General features: G+C 34.2%; 2 protein-coding genes and 1 non-coding gene across 4 annotated transcripts; 1 reads left to right on the top strand and 2 right to left on the bottom strand.

Moving 5' to 3' along the window:
• Positions 1 to 567: 567 nt before the first annotated feature.
• Positions 568 to 7,716, bottom strand: LOC111510908 (DNA damage-regulated autophagy modulator protein 2). Of its 2 annotated transcripts, none has more exons than XM_023166883.2 (5): positions 7,544 to 7,716; positions 5,759 to 5,880; positions 5,479 to 5,702; positions 5,074 to 5,212; positions 568 to 875 (listed from the first exon to the last, which is right to left on the bottom strand). In XM_023166883.2, the coding sequence occupies exons 1-5, from the start codon at positions 7,609 to 7,611 to the stop codon at positions 667 to 669; spliced, it is 762 nt and encodes a 253-aa protein (XP_023022651.2). In that variant the 5' UTR covers positions 7,612 to 7,716; the 3' UTR covers positions 568 to 666. The 2 variants fall into 2 exon arrangements, with proteins under 2 accessions (XP_023022651.2, XP_074025351.1); XM_074169250.1 differs by lacking the exon at positions 7,544 to 7,716 and adding an exon at positions 5,931 to 6,403.
• Positions 7,717 to 9,153: 1,437 nt separating this feature from the next.
• Positions 9,154 to 9,226, bottom strand: TRNAV-AAC (transfer RNA valine (anticodon AAC)). The gene has a single exon. It is a non-coding gene; the product is annotated as a tRNA-Val (tRNA).
• A 747-nt stretch (positions 9,227 to 9,973) lies between these two features.
• Fsn (F-box synaptic protein) lies at positions 9,974 to 17,251 on the top strand. Its single transcript, XM_023166868.2, has 3 exons — positions 9,974 to 10,692; positions 13,313 to 13,403; positions 13,821 to 17,251. Exons 1-3 carry the CDS (start codon positions 10,111 to 10,113, stop codon positions 13,913 to 13,915), a joined length of 768 nt encoding a protein of 255 aa, XP_023022636.1. The 5' UTR covers positions 9,974 to 10,110; the 3' UTR covers positions 13,916 to 17,251.
• Positions 17,252 to 19,113: the final 1,862 nt, after the last annotated feature.

The raw sequence follows: 19,113 nt of genomic DNA, 5'->3' as shown, positions 1-19,113 counted from the left end.
CAGAAGGGCTTTCTTCCAGTTTGTGTCTGAAAGTTGCTTCTTTGCATGATCTACACATCCATGTATAGAGTTACTTATTTCAAAATTGATTACTTCCTTCCTTTCTTTGGAAGAATCCCACATTTTTTTGTATCAAGATGGAGTAGTAGAAAGCCAAAAACTTCCTTTCCCAAAAATTAATCACTCCTAAAAATATAACCCCTTCACACCCAAATACTTCCCATCTTTTAAAAAAATTAGTTTCTACAGAAGCCAATGGCACTGTATGAAAATGCAGTGTCATTGCAGCAAATCAAGCAAAATTGCTGGATTGTTCCAGCTTATTCTCATTGGTCACGAAAAACACTGAATCAATAACAATAACACTGAATTCAAATAATTCAAGGAGCAATCGGATTCGTCATTATTCTAGGTGTAGTTACAAAATGATATTGAAGACAGAAGATCAGAACGGATTCAGTAGTGCTAGCAAAGAAGACGCTGCTATCACAATATTTGAGAGGTCAAAGGGTTAAGAAAAGGGGAATCAGGCAAGGTATTGGAAATGTTTAGTTCTTATACCACACATTGAAATAATTTTTTTTATTCTCATATTCAGGTCTATTCATAATTTTCTATTATTTGAAAATATATTCAAGGTCATATACTGTCTGTTTCTGGTTTATTTCACTTCATTCCTCCAGATGGATGGATGCTGTTGACAGTTCCATCATCTATACTAACTTCTGGCTCATATATTTGGATAGACTTGAATTCAGCAGTGAAGAGCAATATGAAAATCATAACTGAAGTGGCGCAGATCCATTCTGATAAGGTACTGATATTATGCCATTCGAAACCACCGTCTTTTTGTTGCCACTTTAGGTGATCTCTACCTGAAAAAACAACTGATGAGATAACGTTCAATGACAATGTAACTTACGTAAATTTTGTTTTTTGAGCAGTTTAGGAGTATAAAGATGAAGTCACATTATCAAGCATGTGACAAATGTCTAGTACTGCGTCTTCAAGTGGGTCATTTTAATAAATTTCTATTTGATCATTTTTCATTGAGATAGAGGGTTGTCTCATTATATAATGAGAAACATACATTATAAATATAGTTTTTGAAAAAAATGTTTGACTTTTTACCCCTGTACACGATTGTACAAAAAATAAAAAAAATTTCTTCCATTTTGTGAAAATAATTTGCAAAATATAATCAACTACGGAAGCGTAGAGGGGCCAAAGATTATTTGTTCATTTGATCCGCCATAATTTTACTGTGGTTCTGGCGTTGAATTTGGTCATTATTACGCCTTGGTCAAAGAAAAAACGGACTGGTTTAAGTTTGACGATAGTCGTGTCACACTTGGCGATGCATTGAATTTATTGGAGCCTCTAGAGACACCCTACATTTTGTTTTATAAGAAAGAGGGCATTGTCAGATCAAGATCTTCAGATGATGTGGTGCTGCAGGTTTTTCCGGGTTTTCCTGTAGCTGAAAAAGCAAATGCACCACTGGAATCAATGAAGTCACCCCGGAGCGCCAATTAATTTTTATTGTTGTTTTTATTTTATTTTTATCGTTATTTGAAAATATAATACCAATAAAACATTTCGACTTAAAAGTCGAAATTTCGACTTTTATCTCATAATTTCGACTTTCATCTCGTAATTTCGACTTCTATCTCGTAATTGACTTTTATCTCGTAATTTCGACTTTTATCTCGTAATTTCGACTTCTATCTCGTAATTTCGACTTTCCTCTCGTAATTTCGACTTTTCTCTCGTAATTTCGACTTTTATCTCGTAATTTCGACTTTCATCTCATAATTTCGACTTGAAAGTCATAATTTTAACTCAAAAGTAGAAATATGGTTCCTTGAGTGCATTATAATTTACTACGAGGTGATGTTAACAGGAGGTTCGTGAAGTTGTTGTGTGATTGAAATTTCAATGGAAATATGTGCTTGAAAGTGGGATCAACCTCAAGCGGCCCTAAGGTTAGAAAAAATCGTTAACTCTGAATCAATCAATAATTTCAAAATAATCATTTTGAACTGATGTTGAATCAAGAACAAATATTTCAGTTGAATATACATTTTTGAAGATGCTCGTGTCAATGATATTTCATTGAATTTTACCACACTATTTATTGTTTCTCATCTTCACACTCGAAAAAATTTGTAATTTTGAAGGTAAGGAGGATATTTCTCAAAAGGAGGATGTTCCAGAACTTTACGAACCGATATGGGCACTGAAAATGATGTAATGGAGCGGATACAAAAAGCCTTTCATGAAGTATTTACTGAATCAACAAATCGACCATGTTTTTTTGTATGGAAAAAGCATGCACAATCAAAGGATAAAATCTTGGTGGTCTATATTACGTAAATGCACAATACTGGATGAATTCATTTCAAACCCTAATAGAAGACAATTTATTTGATGCATCATTTTCGGACAAGTCTCTAGTTCAATTTTGTTTCATACCATTAGTACCTACAAGTAAGAGATGAGTTGTTGTTGATGAAATTCTAATTATAATTTTTATTCCAGAGTGCTCTTGATCAAGTGTGTTTTGAATGGAGTATTCATAGAATATGGAAAACAAGAAATGCTACTGCTACAGCAAGGAGCATTTCTCTGTGAGGTGATCTGATGAGGTGATCTGTAACTCCCTTCATGGAGTTACAGATCACCTCATCAAGATTCCATCATTCGCTTTTAAACATTTTTCGTCGGAGTTTACATATCCCCCGACAGCCTGTGATGAAGATTTTTGGAAATTATGTTCAATTTTTATGAAAAAAATTATTACACAAGGTCCCTAGATCCTTATGCCACAATTGATATATACATCAACCTGAGAAGTGAATTGATTATGTTATTTGAATAAATTTTAGATTGATAATTATGCATTGATATTATTCAGTACCTTTTTGAAAAAGTAAATGCTTTTCGTACGAGTAGGAGAAAGTCGACTTTGGCCAAAATATTAGTTTCTCATCATAGTAAATCAATCTGATCAGTAATATCCTTACTTCATTATCAAAACTTATCTAAAATTCAATTTTTCACTACAACTGAAAAATTTTCTAGCAGAAATTTATTAACATTTTAAAAGAATACTCTAAATATTCATTTATCTTAAACGTCATGTAGAAACACAGTTTGCAATGGCAACCAAATAATACTGTCGGTATGTTCTTCGAAGAGATACAATGTTCATTCATTAGGTATTTTGGGTTTTCTCTCCTCGTTTCGAAAAATCGTAGAGATCTAATAACGACAAAAAAACTAACTATAGCGGAATGGTTTCCGAAGGTTCAATCGAAAAATGAGTAGGATTCGAATATTCAATAAAATCGGTTTCTGTCATATTTCTTCGTAAAAAACATATCTACCACTATGAGAAGTTTGGAGCACTGTCGAAATGATTTGAAAAGAGTGTCGAAATTTCTAGATAAAAGTCGAAATTACGAGATAAAAGTCGAAATTACGAGATAAAAGTCGAAATTTCGACTTTTGAGTCGAAATTATGGTGGATCAAATAAACAAATAATCTTTGGCCCTTCTACGCTTCCGTAATTAACTAAGAACTGTTTTGGTTGATTTCTGGGTTTTGCCGTGGTCTTCTGTTTCCGCAGAAGTAAGGTGATCTCTGCGGCTTTTATATGATCTTTTTCCTGAACAGATTCCATCTTGGTGACAGAGTTGTGGTCCCCTCGTTCAGTGTTCCAGTTCCTGCTCTCTCATGGACACGGACTTTGCAGAGAAAGGGACTCGAACTCCTGACGATTTTACAGGCTACATCCAGTACCATTCTGTCATGTAGACACTGCAAACTCAATAGTCTATGGCCTCCCTGTTGTCGGGGGGAGTACAACTGTGGAACGGACGATTTGGGATGCATACTTCTATAGAGATGCATCATTTTTCGGGTCTTTATGTCGAGTTGATACAGTTCCTCTCGAGTCAACTCCAAACGAGTAGAGTGAGATTGGAACGGCAAGCATAATTGTTGCAGCAACACTGTTCTTGCCCGTCAGTTCCGATGACCAGATCTGTCGTAGTTTGTGCTGATACTTGCCGCGGAGAGAGTTCGTCACTGCTGTTACCTCTTGTGAGTGGCGTTGTTCCACCCCGAGGCATCCAAATGGTGTAGGATGCTTCCATTTACGAGCTGCACATCCTCTCCGTGGTCCCCCCATCGTCGCATATAATTATTGTTATTATTATTACAGATAAATAAAGGCTGAGGACAGAGTCTTATATAAGCCTAATAATAAGTTCCACAAGTTAATACAATGCATGCAAAAAGAAAGAAAAATAATTAATATATGCATAGAAACGGTTAAGCAAATAAGCAAATGTCTATTTTGTTTTGAAAACTATTCACTGAGTCAGAATTCACAACATCGTTTTGATTCACATCGTTAGGTTAGTTATTCCCCCCGGAGTCGACGTTGGTCAACAGCTATCAGTGGTGCCATCCTCAGTCTCTCGGGATAAGTTGGACACACTTACCAAAAGTCATAAGCGTGGCTCAACGATGACCATTTTCCACCAGGACAGGACACCACACCGGACCTGCACACTCCATAATTGGACGAACGTAGGTTTTGCAGAGTTTCATGGAACTTGAATATGATAAATGGAAAAACGTTTTGCGGATGAGGTAGATCAGAGTGTTGGAGCGTTTGTATGTAGTATGTAGATATACTATGTTCGGACTAAGTTAGGTCAGTATTAATAGTCACACTCAAGTCTACATGTGAGAACACTATACGTAACGATTAACCGTTAATTTTGAACGTGTGGAGTGGAATGTTCTTTAACTGAATCTTCTGTATTTATATCTTGGTATCAATTAAATCAGAAAAAACAATGACACAATAACATGTTCGTTCGAATAATTTTGAGCATACACGAAAATGAAATATTAGCATCCGCAGTATGTTGAAAACCTAAGCACCATTACCAGACTCAAATAACAGTTGATTGCCTGTTGCATATTTCCACATAATGAATTTCTTTTATTTTTACAGAAAGTGCTATTGCTAACTGGTAGTTAGCAAATTATCATACCTTGAAATTGTCTATACGATACCATGGCTGCGACGAAGAATATAACAAAACTCATGGTGGAAATGACTGACAGGACAACTCTCAATTGTGTGCTTCTCCATTGTCCAATGACCGGGGTTATCTTCAAATATATAATGGTCTGAAATCAAATGTGAGGACTGAATAGAACTGTCCAATACTTGATGAAAATGCATATCAAAACTCATCAATATAGTTTATTGTATGATTGTATGTTTACTGTATGACTTTCACTATAAATTTTCATAGTGAAAATCATACAATGAACTGCATTGATGAGTTTTGAAAGTGAGGATGAATGTGAAGGAATGTTTTGAACCGGGTTAGATAAGTATATAGTCAAATTTTTTTTTATTAAAAAAAAGATAACTACTTCACTACTCTTACCTGAAGACAAATATAAATAGCTCCACCTCCGAAAACCAGCACAGCTCCAATCCAGTGGACTATGAATAGATTCGTTTCCTGAAAATTGGCCACAATGCTAACCCCAAATGCTGCAATTAATCCGATTCTCAAAGAAATTTTATTGAGAGAATTTTTGTCTACGATGTTATGATTCAGAAATATACATTGGACTTGTTTGAACTTGATGTACATCGAGAAAGAGACTGGAAGGAAATAAAAAAAAGAACTATATTCCAAATGGACATGCGTGTGGGCTTACTAAGAGTCCATAGTATATTCAGAACTTGACCAAAAATGCAGCTTTCGGGAGGAAGTGTTCCGGTGTCACTGATGTAAGGTATGATATGGGTCACGTGGCCATAGTGGAATGACAAAGATACCCTGAAACAGAAAGTCGAATGTTTTTCATTTCGATTATATCTCACACATACTCAATGAAAGACCCTTGATATTGTAATGCTGGCCATTCAATTGGACCTCTTCTGCCAATCCATTGTCCTTCAAAATGATTATTCAAAAAATTTCGAACCTGCTGGGCATAATGGAGTAGTGCACCGTCTTGTTGAAAATGGATAAATTCATCTTGACATCTTGGATCCTGATCAATTATTTCAACTATACGAGGTTGTATTGCCTCTTCAAGAAGTTGTAAATAAGAATCACCGGTTAAATTTTCATCAATGAAAAATGGACCTATAATATAATTGCCTAATATTCCGTCCCAGACATTCAACTTTTGGGGATGTTGGGTATGTATTTCTGCGTATTGTCTTGGGTTTTCATCCGACCAATAACGGCAATTGTGACGGTTCACGCAACCATTTAAATAAAATGAGCTTTCGTCCGAAAAACAGATGATATGAAGCAGCTCGTGATTTTGCATTATTCTCTCACTCATGCCCTCACAAAACTCCTGTCAAAATCATCCTCATTGAGTTCATGAACAAGTTCAATTTTGTAAGGATGGAATTTGTGGTTTTTGAGGATTCTCCATGGGCTCATATGGCTTATTCCGGCAATTGCTGATAAACCTCTGGTACTTAACCTGGGTTTGGCGATGACTTGATCAATCACTCCAATCGCATTATCGTCATTCACTACCCTTCTCTGAACATTTCTTTTCTTATTAAATACCGAACCTGTCTCCCTGAATTTTGTGACCAAATCCAGAACGTGATTTCTGCTAAGGTGTTTACCAGGGTTTTGCTCGTTAAATAAAATTGATGTTCTATTAGCATTTTGGTCGTTGCCAAAAAATAAAGCAATAACTGAAACCCTTTCAGCAGTAGTGTAAGGCATTTTTAAACAAATAACAATACACGACCCGTTTAATCAAAACAATCGAACGATTTTCTAATGAAAACTGAAAGAAGAGGAGTGGGTATTGATTTTAAAAAATGGATTTTATTTAACAAAAAACTAATGAGAAGAACTGCTTGATAATTTTTTTATTTAGGCATACAAGTTGAATTATATAAACTTTGGTGTTTTTCAGGGTTCTGCCCTGAGCCCACTCTCATTCATTATGTATGACAATGATCTTTCAAACTATATGAAAACAAAGCATGGTGTCGTATTTGCTGACGACATAACTTCGACTCATTCTGCTGTGAATGTATCTTCATTCATGGGTCATAAACAAAATGTTTTGGAAATGTTAACGATTGATTCACAACAAATGAATCACGAACAAAATTTCGAGTGCATTATTCCTCTTTTCCTTTCAGTCTCCTCTGCTTTGATATACAGACATGTACACAAGATAGAAGTCTCATTAGAACTCAAAGATCAACTTCAATGATAGCACAATAAAAATCTCAGTATTTCACTACATATGTCGTTCATATTAAAACTATGGATATGTTCGATTTCAAAGAAAAAGAAACTAGTTTTAAGCCATGATTACTGCCACATCTCCAAATTTGACCTTCGAAAGGTGAGTTTTTCTGAATATTTCATTGAACCTCTCACAAATAATTATTTTTCAAACGTGATGAATACAGTAACTATTTGTTCTTGAGTATGCAGAAAGAAATTTACTCACGTGATTACCACCAGTACTAATAACAGATTGCAAATAATGCTTGGCAACCACTCCACAGATATTTTCATTTCGGTTTAATGATACAGTTGAGCAACGCAAAATGGAACATACACTATCAATATACCCACAATTTCAACATGCGAAACAAATAACTTTTCAGTACTCGATCAATGTTCTACCTATTACACAAACTTTGATCGTTGAAGGTCTTCCAACTTGTAGTTGTTTTTTAGCAGCATACTATTTTTGTTTATTTGTTCAATGAATCTTGTCAAAAGAATTTATATAATCGACAAAAGTTGATAATTTCACTTGGACCACTTTCCAAAGCATCATTTGTTCATAAAATACAAATTTTGGTCGATAACCCTTAGGTCACCTTTTTGATAAAGCGCAACAGTTGAGGGCTACTCTTTATTTATTATTGATCTGTACTTTCAATTTTTCAATGTTGAATTATGATAAATGAACTGCATTTCAGATTTTTGAACTGGGATAAACTTTATTTCTTTGCCCAGAAAACTATTTTTTAATGGACAGTGTTTCTCCAAATGTGTTAATAAGACGTCTCTCATGAAAAAAACACAAATGCTACAGAAACTTGAAGTCATGAAAAAGATGCATACAAGATGACTCCAAATGAGTAAGTATCGATTATGGCGAATATCCGTATGGACCGTAACGCTTCCGAAAGCATTTTACGTTACGTATCAATCATTCGAACCAAACAAGGTACGAAATAATATAGCCTGCAACTGGCAAAGATACGCGTGCGTGACTAACAATCCTTTCATACGACGGCTAAATACCGACCAATTGTGGTTAGGCCCGTAGAGTCAAGTAGTACGGAAAAAAAGGAAATAGTACTTCGTCCTGTTGTGTAATGTGTTCGTGGTTATGGTCCGGGCGATTTTCTACAAATGAAAACGACCCTCACAAGTACAATGTCAAAGTGATGCGTATAAAATTCAACAGTAATCAACCTTCACCGTAACGTAAATTGTTCATGTTTATATACGTTACGTATATTTGGTTACAATAGATACGCACTTTAACGTGCCTCATATAAGTACGATGTCAAGTTGGTGCGTATAAAATTCTACAGTAATCAATCTTCACCGTAACGTAATGTTTTCATGATTGCGTTACGGATAATTGGATACAATAGATACGCACCTTAACATAACCGAATGAGATATGTTGCATGCAATGGTGGAGGCCTCGATAGTTCAATTTGCTCACTAATCTATAATCCATGAAAAATGGAGCAAGCGGTAGTTCAAGCAGTGAAAGACAATGAATAAAGACGAACGACACCGGCAAAAAGTTATACTTTTATACATATTAAATTGGGATCATGAAAACCACAGATAAAACAATGATAAAGAGGACTCATGCCATTGATATGGCAATCTGAGGAAAAATAAATGTAATCAAAGGAAAAATATTTGAATTTTCATTTTTCTTACTGTTAAATACATCCACATTCAACAAGTTGAAATAGCTGCCTGGTAATTGTGTCTATTTAACATCTTTTAAAGGAATTTCACATTCTGGAATAAAACAAATGTTTCAATATGAAAAAATGTTTTTGAATAATAAAAAAAAAATGTTTCCGCCCGGGATCGAACCGGGGACCTTCCGCGTGTTAGGCGGATGTGATAACCACTACACCACGGAAACAGTTAGCGATCTATGAATTATTTTCAAATAATAATTCATCGCTTCTATTTTCTATTTTGTAACTTCCACACTTTTTCAGCAGGATGAAATTTAATCCACACATTTCAAATGGAATCATGGATCAAGTGAAACCTCACTTGAAAGGTCATTGATTTCTTTTTTCAACAGTTTCCATTTTTTGAAATTCGATGTAATAGTTTTCTAGAAAAACACCCGTCATTGAAAAATCTAACAATAAATGAACGTAAAGCGTCTTTTCACTTTTGATACTAATTTTTCTTATATGCACCTTATGAGTACAAGTCTTAGAAATTAATTGACAATGAATGAGAATTAGCTTGGAAAAGAAGTGAAACCCAAATAACTTGAGTTCTTTGCAACCTATAATTGGCAGAAAGAAACGAAACTATGCATACAGCAACTTCTCATTCAGTTTGATAAGTGGAGACTGTGAATGTTTCGCTACAAAGTTGATCTAATGTATAATATATGTATTTGTCGAATTATAAAAGTTTTAAAAATTAAGTGGCTGCCAAAATCTTTGACATTTCGTATATACCAACCCTGACTGATTATGATTTTCCAATATATGTTTGGAATTGTCCTTTATTTATACCAAATGTCAACTATCACGTGTTATTGCTTGTTAATTGACTTTAAATTACAGTTGAACTTTGTTTTAGCGCAAACCCAGGAGGTATTTGGGTCCGACTCAGATCCACTTCAGTGTGGGCTCCATCTGAAGTAGCAACATATTTCTGGTACTCCTGGCTTGATAGCCCTGGCAGCTGAAGCCATTTTTGGAAACATACGAAGAAGAAAATCGAAACTGACAGTGACAGTCACCTTTGAGCTGTCAATGGTGTTAAACAAACCCTTGGAAAATGGACACCCCAATTGTAGCTCTAGCCCCTGACGATGTTTTGGAAGTTATATTTTCCTATCTTTCCCTGCGTGACCTTAGGAACTGTTCTCTAGTGTGTAAAAGGTGGTACAGTTTTTTGAATTACGAAAATAACGACGTGTGGAGGTTACACTGTAAAAGAAAACTTGCTGAGGAAGCACTGAAATCCGATATACTCAGCTCCGTGCCCACTTACAAGGCCAAACTGAGGGCTTTCTACCATGCATGGAATCCCAATGACTGTTCTAGAAATATTTACATCAAACCCAACGGTTTCACTTTACATCGAAACCCTGTGGCTCAAAGTACTGACGCTTCCAGGGGGAAGATAGGATTTCGTCACGGGAGGCACGCTTGGGAAGTGATCTGGGAGGGCCCCCTGGGGACGGTAGCCGTTATTGGAATTGCTACGAAGGATGCTCCTTTACAGTGTCACGGTTATGTGGCACTACTTGGGTCGGATGATCAAAGTTGGGGTTGGAACTTGGTGGACAACCATTTGTTGCATAACGGAGATGCACAAGGAAATTATCCCATGCTTAATAATGTCCCTAAGTACCAGGTTTGTATTTTGTTCGATTACATTAGGTATAGTTTGACATGTCAACATTTTGAATATCTGCTTCCTATAGAAAGAAACAATATTATTGTTGGAGCTTGAAAGAAGTTTATAGCAGTAAGAAAAGTGTTGAGAATAACTTTTCCTGATGGCTTCGATCAGGGCATTGAGAATATATCTGTTTTTGTTCGATATACCAGTTGAATGATGATTGACATAGTTTCAAATTAGTTTTTGAATAGATTGAAGTATATAGTCATTGAATGAAGTGACAGCATGACCACATTTAAAGAACAAATCCATGAAACGTTGAGGTTGCAAAAAAATGTGAGGATAGTCAATTTTCTAAATATTTGAGATGGAATTTGAAGGAAATGTAACCTATAAAATGTGATGAGCCAAATTTTTTCTTTCGATAAAAAAGTTGATTTATTGAATTCTATTTACATTTTTGCCAGAGAAAATCTTATAATTTATTTATTAAGCAGTGAATTTTGGAAATATATGCTTGAAATTGAACAATTTAATTCAAATACTTTATACTTATTACATTATTCATTATAATATTTTCAAACACATCAATCTTTTTATTTATAAGGACCATAACTGGAATTCTAGTCAGTTATCCATTAGTTTTTGTCTCTGATGGCATTTCTCCATCCTTAGATTCGACAAATCTTCTTCTTTCAAGTAGATGAAATCTTCAAAACCATCATCATCTCCAATATTTTTTCCAAACATATGCATCTGTGCATATAATTCAAAGGTATAGTGTAAATTTTAATTGATTGCGCAAAATTTAAAATGCAGTTGAAATTTTTATTTCCAAATTATTCTTTTTTTCATCTGAGAAAATTTACGATAGTAATGTATATTTTTTGAACCATCAGAAAAACGAGATTTTGATGAACAAAAAACGCTCTGACTTTTCAACAAGCATATTTTTTGGTGCGAGAAATTTTGGTTTATAACTAGGGTGCTTTTTCGATATAAAATCAAAATAGGGCAAAAAAAAATTTTGATTTAAAGAAATTAGAGCGTGTTTGGGACATAAGAAAATAGGTTTTCACCAAATTTTGTGAAAAAATAAATCGAAAATGAGAAACCAAAGAGTTGATCATTTGGATTTTTCTTATATAATTGGAGGTTATTTGAAAAAAGTGTGAGCACAAAAGTAGTAGATCTTATTATCTGTAACTTTTCCATTCGAATGTTTTGGTAAAACTTGTAGTTTTCTCAGAAATCGTGATAATCCATTTTCCACCCTTAAAAGCTCACCCCCTTCCTTTTCCAATGAATAAAATCCTGTTCTATTTTTTCACTTTCACCATTATCAAAGGCTTCAGCCTTGGCCTAAATACCTTTGAGGAATTTTTTAATATGACAATCTCTAATCTCAGTCTCTCCCTATCATTGGGGGAACTAGCGGGGTCTAGGGTGGGCTTACCCTCCCAAGAGCTACGGTTAGCCCCCTAGACAAACAAAAGAAATTTATGGTTGCTAGCACATTAAAAAAGCTACAAGGGAATGAAGCAAATGTTTACATTGAATAAATTTGACCACAACAAGTTCTGGGCAGCAGTCAACAAGATTTCAATAAGTGTCGGTCTCTTCCATTAAAAAATAAAAGGACTGGATATCATATTTTTTTTCATACTGAGAACTTCTTTGTATGCTTGGATTATAAAAGGCTGTTAGCTACCACTGTACTCATATAATTGTCCGAAAAATACATTCCATGTGTGTTTGTTTTTATCATGTCCAAGTTTTATTATGATTAGGCAAGAGTAATTTTTCAAACTGTCAACTAATTAGAGGAATGAATTGATTATTGCAACAACATTTTCGTGGGTTTCTGGATCAGCCTTTGAATGATTGTTTGGGAAAAAAATATCAAGAATGCGATTTGAGACATCAAAAAATCAAAATAATTTCGTCTCCTCCCACCCACAGCTTACTGAGGGTTATTATATTCTCTCTAGACTACTGGGGGCTATAGCCCCCCCCCTAGACTTTTAACCTAGTTACGCAAATACTCTCTATAATTCAATCTTAACAAATTTCCGAGGCAAATGTTCCTTTAATCTTTTTGCATGTTCAACCTTATTAACTACAATTCCAAAGATGCTTTTGCCTGCTTCACAATTTTATAATCTATTGAATTCTGCCCTACCAAATATTTGTAATTATTGTGTGCATCTTCATTGTCGATATCTTTCATTTGGTAGATAGAATTGAACCCTCCGGCATAAAATTATTTCAAGGAAAACACTTTTTCCATATCCGAACAAAAATCTCTTGTGTGTTTCGTTAACCAAGCCAGCATCATTAGGACCTCCTGATTATACCATCAAAAATTAGTGTTTTCTGTTTTGCTGTAAGAAAATTGTTTTCCTTGTGATCTCTTTCATTTTATAAGTTACCATAATTGGAAATATTTCTTAGAATAAGTTTGACAATGGAACTTCCTCTCTGATGAAGCATTTCTGATTCCGATATTCTGATTCCTTTTTTCTTAAATTTACAACACATCTTCTAATCACAGTGAGTTCATGAGAAAAAATGAAAACATAAAGAAGTACATAAACAAAGATTATTGTTTTTGATATGATTTTTTTTTCAGGTTGGAGAAAGAATAAGGGTAATATTAGATTGTGATGACAATACACTTTCTTTCGAGAAAAACTACGAGTTTCTAGGTGTAGCATTTCGAGGTGAGTGAAAGCGTCATGATATTTGTTCTTATCACTAGGAAAAATGCTTTCATTTATTGGATATCCTATTCAGGGTTCGATAAAAAAATAAGGTGAATTATAATTTTTCTCTAAAAATATTAATTCGTTCATCAATTTCTATTTTGTTCAAAGTAGTTCTCCTCAGATATAAGATACTTGTTGCAATCGTTGCAAAACGCTGTCTTTTCATGAGTTTCTTTAATCTTGGGAATAGGAGAAAGTTGTAGCGATTTTTTTATGTTGATACACTTGTTTCAAGCCCGCGAAAATTGAAAACTCACCTTATTTTCTTAACAGACCTCATTTAAGATTATGATTTGCTTTACTCTCATCCCAATTCGAATGAATCATACACTGGTGCACTTGATGAGAAAGAAAAAGAATTTCTTTTTTCAGGTTTACCATCCAAGAAGCTTTATCCAACAGCATCTGCCGTGTATGGCAACACGGAGGTATCCATGGTGTACCTTGGACCGCCTTTAGATGGCTAACACACCACCAGGAGAAAAGACCAAAGGACTCAAATGAAGAAATGATGGAGAGAGATTTCACAGGTCTGTTCCAAAGATAAAGATGGTTACTTCAGGTCAGTCTGGTTTGCCCATGTGATAATAATGATGTATTTATTTTGCGTTGTTCAAATAACCGGCGAAACTTCCAGTGTTTTACAGAATGACACATACAGAGTAAGAGGTGTAGTTCTTGATGGCAGTGAGTATCGGATACTGATTCGTACTTTTACAGGCAAGCCCTTTTGACAGGGATTTGCGGGAGACATTAATCTGATGATTTCGACTGAATGCAGTGCAATAAATGCCGTTTAAACAATGTTTAATAAATATTGGTTTCAATAGAAATGTATCTTATATTCACTGCTGATCCACCAAGGTAGTAGGTGACAATTCTCTTGCCAGTTCACCACTGACTAGATTTTAGTGAAAGACCTAGATTTTAGTGAAAGACACAGTTGGAGTGAGACCAGGTTATTAATGATTGACTTTTTTATTTTTGAAAAGCTTGACCAGACCATTGAAATATTAATTCAGTTTATAACGTAAGTAGTGATTTTTCACTCACAGCTCTGTGGAAAAAAAGTCATGGGTTCGGAGAATAAAATTTTCAGGAGACACAGATGGAAAGTAGAGTTCATTCCAGAAAACTATTTATGTGTGATACCGAAAACGAGATATATGTAAAATATCAAATTGATTCTGTATGTACAATCCAAAAAATTTTGGAATGAATGGTGCTTTTGATGTCAGAGATAACTGCTGTGATAATGAAGATTGGAAGAGTCCTATATACATATATGGAGTACTCTGGATGCTTTTCCGGATCGCAGATTATTGGACTGGTCAAATCAATAACAAATTGAGAGGTTATTCGAGATAGACTTTTTCTGAAAAAGTAGAGAGGAATTTTTGTAGACCCAATCTCATTTAACAACTTTTTCTCTTCTGTTGCTTAGATGTTGACTCGAAATTTTATACTTCCAATTTATAGTCAGTCAGTCGGTAGCCAAGCGGTTCGGCGTGGGTGCTTTGTTCACTCACTCGAATTGACTGCCGTGTTGGTCGGTGGTTCAAGCCCTAGTCTGAACGATCGATCTTCACTTGCTACCGTCCAACCCGTGTTAGGAATCACACGTTAAAAGGTAAGACCTCGTTAATCCTTAGCTCGCACAAGTTTCGACTTCTGAGGGTTGTCGTTCGTAGGGGTGCGACAGCTGGTTAACGGAAAAACAGATTTTAAACAGATTTTATACAGAAACTATGCGCCATAATACTTATTTCAACTTTGATAGACATAAACAGAAGAATTAGGAAAGTCTCCATAACTAAATTCAAATTATTTATACTGACAGCTAAATTAATTAACTGGATTTTCAATACCAAAATTATTCAATTTTTGTTTTGGTGTTAAAATTGGGAACTTCAGAACCATTTCATTCTTAAAGAAACATAAAAATAATTGAAAATTTGGTGGACATCGACAGATTAATAATCAATTAATAATATCCCCACTGAAAATCAGTTTGTTTCTAATGACAAAAGAAGGTGTGTGTTTTTTTCTGTAAATGACCTATGAGACTATTGATGAAGGTGAGGCCTGCAGCAGTTATTTTTCACCTGTTGAAAACTTTTCATCAAATAAAATACAAAATTGTGATGCATTAGATTTAGAAATATATGACTGTCATGTCTCAACTTCTAAAAAATTCAAAATGGTTTGCGGAATCTTCATACAAATTCAATAATCAAACCAGTTGTTCCACAAGGATCCGTAAGAAGGGGGTCCCATTCTGTTTTAATTTCATATAAACTATTGGCATATGTTAAACACATCTTTTTCAGAAAGCAGTTTGGTAACTACCAGATAATATTTACAATTTTAACTTTCATCAAAGTTGATTGTTTACTCCATGATTTTGAAATGCAATACTTTGAAAAAAAAAACAAACCATCAGTCTTGTCGTGGTGATCCCTATGCCTATTAATATGTAGAAATTGAGAAAAATGGTTGGAGTAATTTCTATAACGGTTCCCATCACTTTTGTGGCCCAAGAACATCCACAGAATTCTAAGCAAGATATCCACGGAAACCTAGTTGGTCATTCTTACATTCAACAGTTTGGTGGATTACACAAAAGTTGAATTATGTAGCTCAGAGAGATGTTAATGTCATACTTGGCATCCAGAGAAATCCAATGCAAATGCTGGCATTTTGGTTAACTATAATTGGTCTGTTATTTTTACATGAAAATTACATTGTATACTTTATGCCGAGATTTTAGAGATGACAGTAAAACAAACCATTTATGGTTTAGGGAATAGAAAACCCACCAGACTTAGATGAAAATTTACTTTTATCTATGCTGTAAAAAACAAAATGAGTTACTCCATTGTCAACACACACCTTTACATTCTACTGATTAGAGAATGATTTAAAAATGAACTGAATCTTTGGAAGACCAATGACCACTTATATGAAGTTCTAATACCACTTCTGGGATTATTTGAAGTCTGCAGTATTTTTATTTAAAATCTCATTCATTTCCGGAATTGAATAACAGAATTACTAAAAAATGTCTCTTTAATTTTTTTTTGGATTTTCTCCCGTTTTATACTTTCAGCAAAAGCATATTGTTGATCGGTAACGAATCCATTCACTAGTTACAATTTACCATTGCAGTCCAAAATTTCTTTTTTTTATCTATACAAAAAATATAATCATTCCATATGGTTTAAGAGATCATCGGCCGTGACGTCAGGACCTTATGTCTGTATTGACTTGAAAAATCCTGGAATTGAGCCATCCTTTTGAAGTGTCATGATTCGGATAACCAACGAACTAATTAGTAGGCATAATGTTCAAACGGTAGTAGGTATAATGATCATGCACATGCAAACCATTTTAACCATTGCATACAAGAAGCCTGAGCATTTCATGCTGAAGCATTTTTTTTTCAAAATTTTTTACAAAAGTGACATCTCTTCTGCATCTCCATTCTACAACATTCAAAATTTGAAATGAACGATCAGTTAGACGTTTGCCAGGAAGAATATCATAATCTTCTGGATGCCATGTATTCTATTGCAGAATACAACATGTTATTGAAGAAATCTTTTGCTACCATGCGATCTCTGGATCCTGAAACTTCGAAGGATTACTCTCCTGCGTTCAGTTTGAAAATTTATCATAGACAAATTGAAAAGACGTCCATCTCCGTGTCCGAACTGGAGTATGATATAAAACTGTTCGAGAAATATGTTCTTGGAATCTAAGTGATTTTTTGTACAGTATGGTCTGAATAAATTTTAAGCAAACCTTTGTGTTGATTTTCAGAAAAGATTTTGTATAGATGTCCTCACTTCAGCTGGTCTCTTGAAAGTGATTTTTTTGCCATAAAATGTGACCTGATTTTTTTTAGTTACCTTGTTGATACTGGTAGTTATGGCAGACTTGATATTCATTTCAATCAATAATAAAATCATTGAAGAATTCAATAGTTTAGGTCAGAAGTCAACTGAAAAATCAAATGTGTAGTCTATACTGAAAAGAAAAGCTGGTCGTCGATAGCAACTATAATATTGCAGTTTTTTGCAAAAAGAATCACAAGCAATGTAAGGCAGTGGTCAGCTTTTGACAATGAAGTGTCTTTGATCAATTGATCTACAGAAATTTATTTAAGGCATTTTTCAGATTCTACTTTCAGTTATCACTTCTATTATTAGTATATTGTGATGAGTTGAAAACTAAGGAAGCAAGAAATACGCCGCTGTCTTCATTTATAAAATCGAAACTTTCTGCTAGTCATTAAATTTGACCTTTCATTGTTCAGTGTTGTCGCAGTTGCACATTTGAATTTCTGTTTTAGAGAAGCAAAATTGAAAATTAACAAATACTTTAACTCGCAGCTGCCAATTCATAGTTGTTAACTTAATTCTTGGTTGAGTTGAATATATGGAATTGCCATTATGTTTGGGGAGTTGCATGTTATGTATGGATAAAATTTTCTGTATTTTCGAAAATAGTGTTCCATATATTTTCGTCGCTAAAATATGCATTTGAGTTGTGTACTAATTCACTTGAAATGAAGTTGAAAATATATGAAACAAATATTTTAAAGGCACAGTATTTATTTGGGTTATGTACTGATTTTGATTTTACTTAGAAAGCTGTTTGGATAAGGATCAATTTATTCATTGAAAAACTGTTCAGAAAATGTTCTGAATTTCAATGATTTTATTGGTGGGCCTTCGAAAAAATGTTTTTATGAAAAACTTACGATATTCACATGGTGGACTAATTACACTTGATAATAGTCTTCACCAGTAACGTATATAAGGGGTCTTGTGGGAGCCTAAACCCCTCTGAAATCTGAATTTGAATCACATTTTTTTTGTATCGTTATCAACAAAAATAATTTGATCAGATGACACAGAAAATGCATCTACTGAAAACGTTTTTACCAAACTAGAACAAAAATACTGAGGCGCGTTTCTTCAACCAAGTTAGCATCATCAGAATATGACTAAAACTAAATCCTACAACTAACTTAGAATTTATGCAAATCTGGTTGAACAATCCCCTTCGATAATGATGTTCATCAAATCAAGGTAATCTAATGAATCGTTAGTATCAATTATTTTTGTTATCATATTTTCTGTTATATATTAATAACTACTGTTTCTGATATTTCCCCGATTTCTACCTGTAATTATTGCATAACAGAGTAAACAACGCACCATTTGGATTGTGACCTTTGTCGTTAATCATAGATTTCATTCCACACTATTTAATTTGTAAGCTCAAATAATTTCAAAATCGTTTGTCATGAACTGGTCTCAACAATTTCAAATAATCCTCACTTATTCAGTGACCGTTGTCCAAGGTCTTCGCTGTCTTCGTAATGTTCAATCCAGTATATGCTCTTGGTTTAAAATTTAACTTAAATGATCATTGAAATTTCGACGAAGTTTTTATAACTACTGGTAATTTTTTTAAGACCCCCTGATGTTATTGTATGTTATACTTCCCGTGTAGAAGTTGATCAATATGTAGTTTCTGTAAGAAACTTCAATTTATTGATTAGTTTTCTCATGGTGAGTAATTTGGCAAATAATTCTTGTAGAAATAAATAACTGAACCTTGACGATAAAACTGATATGTTTCAAAAAGTTGAAAA

Source organism: Leptinotarsa decemlineata, unplaced genomic scaffold (assembly GCF_025532065.1).
Source record: "Leptinotarsa decemlineata unplaced genomic scaffold, Ldec_3_MD MMD2_P_RNA_scaffold_5, whole genome shotgun sequence".
In the NCBI taxonomy this organism is placed as follows: domain Eukaryota; kingdom Metazoa; phylum Arthropoda; class Insecta; order Coleoptera; family Chrysomelidae; genus Leptinotarsa; species Leptinotarsa decemlineata.
This window is presented reverse-complemented; position numbering and strand designations above follow the sequence as displayed.

Excerpts from the sequence above, each read along its gene's own strand:
- LOC111510908 (XM_074169250.1), bottom strand. The coding sequence starts at position 6,397 with ATGAGTGAGAGAATAATGCAAAATCACGAGCTGCTTCATATCATCTGT. Across the intron at positions 5,881-5,930 it reads TATCAAGGGTCTTTCATTGA|GGTATCTTTGTCATTCCACT; the intron begins GTATGTGTGAGA and ends TTTCTGTTTCAG. Across the intron at positions 876-5,073 it reads ATCGTATAGACAATTTCAAG|GTAGAGATCACCTAAAGTGG; the intron begins GTATGATAATTT and ends TTGTTTTTTCAG.
- Fsn (XM_023166868.2), top strand. The coding sequence starts at position 10,111 with ATGGACACCCCAATTGTAGCTCTAGCCCCTGACGATGTTTTGGAAGTT. Across the intron at positions 10,693-13,312 it reads ATAATGTCCCTAAGTACCAG|GTTGGAGAAAGAATAAGGGT; the intron begins GTTTGTATTTTG and ends TTTTTTTTTCAG. Across the intron at positions 13,404-13,820 it reads TCTAGGTGTAGCATTTCGAG|GTTTACCATCCAAGAAGCTT; the intron begins GTGAGTGAAAGC and ends TTCTTTTTTCAG.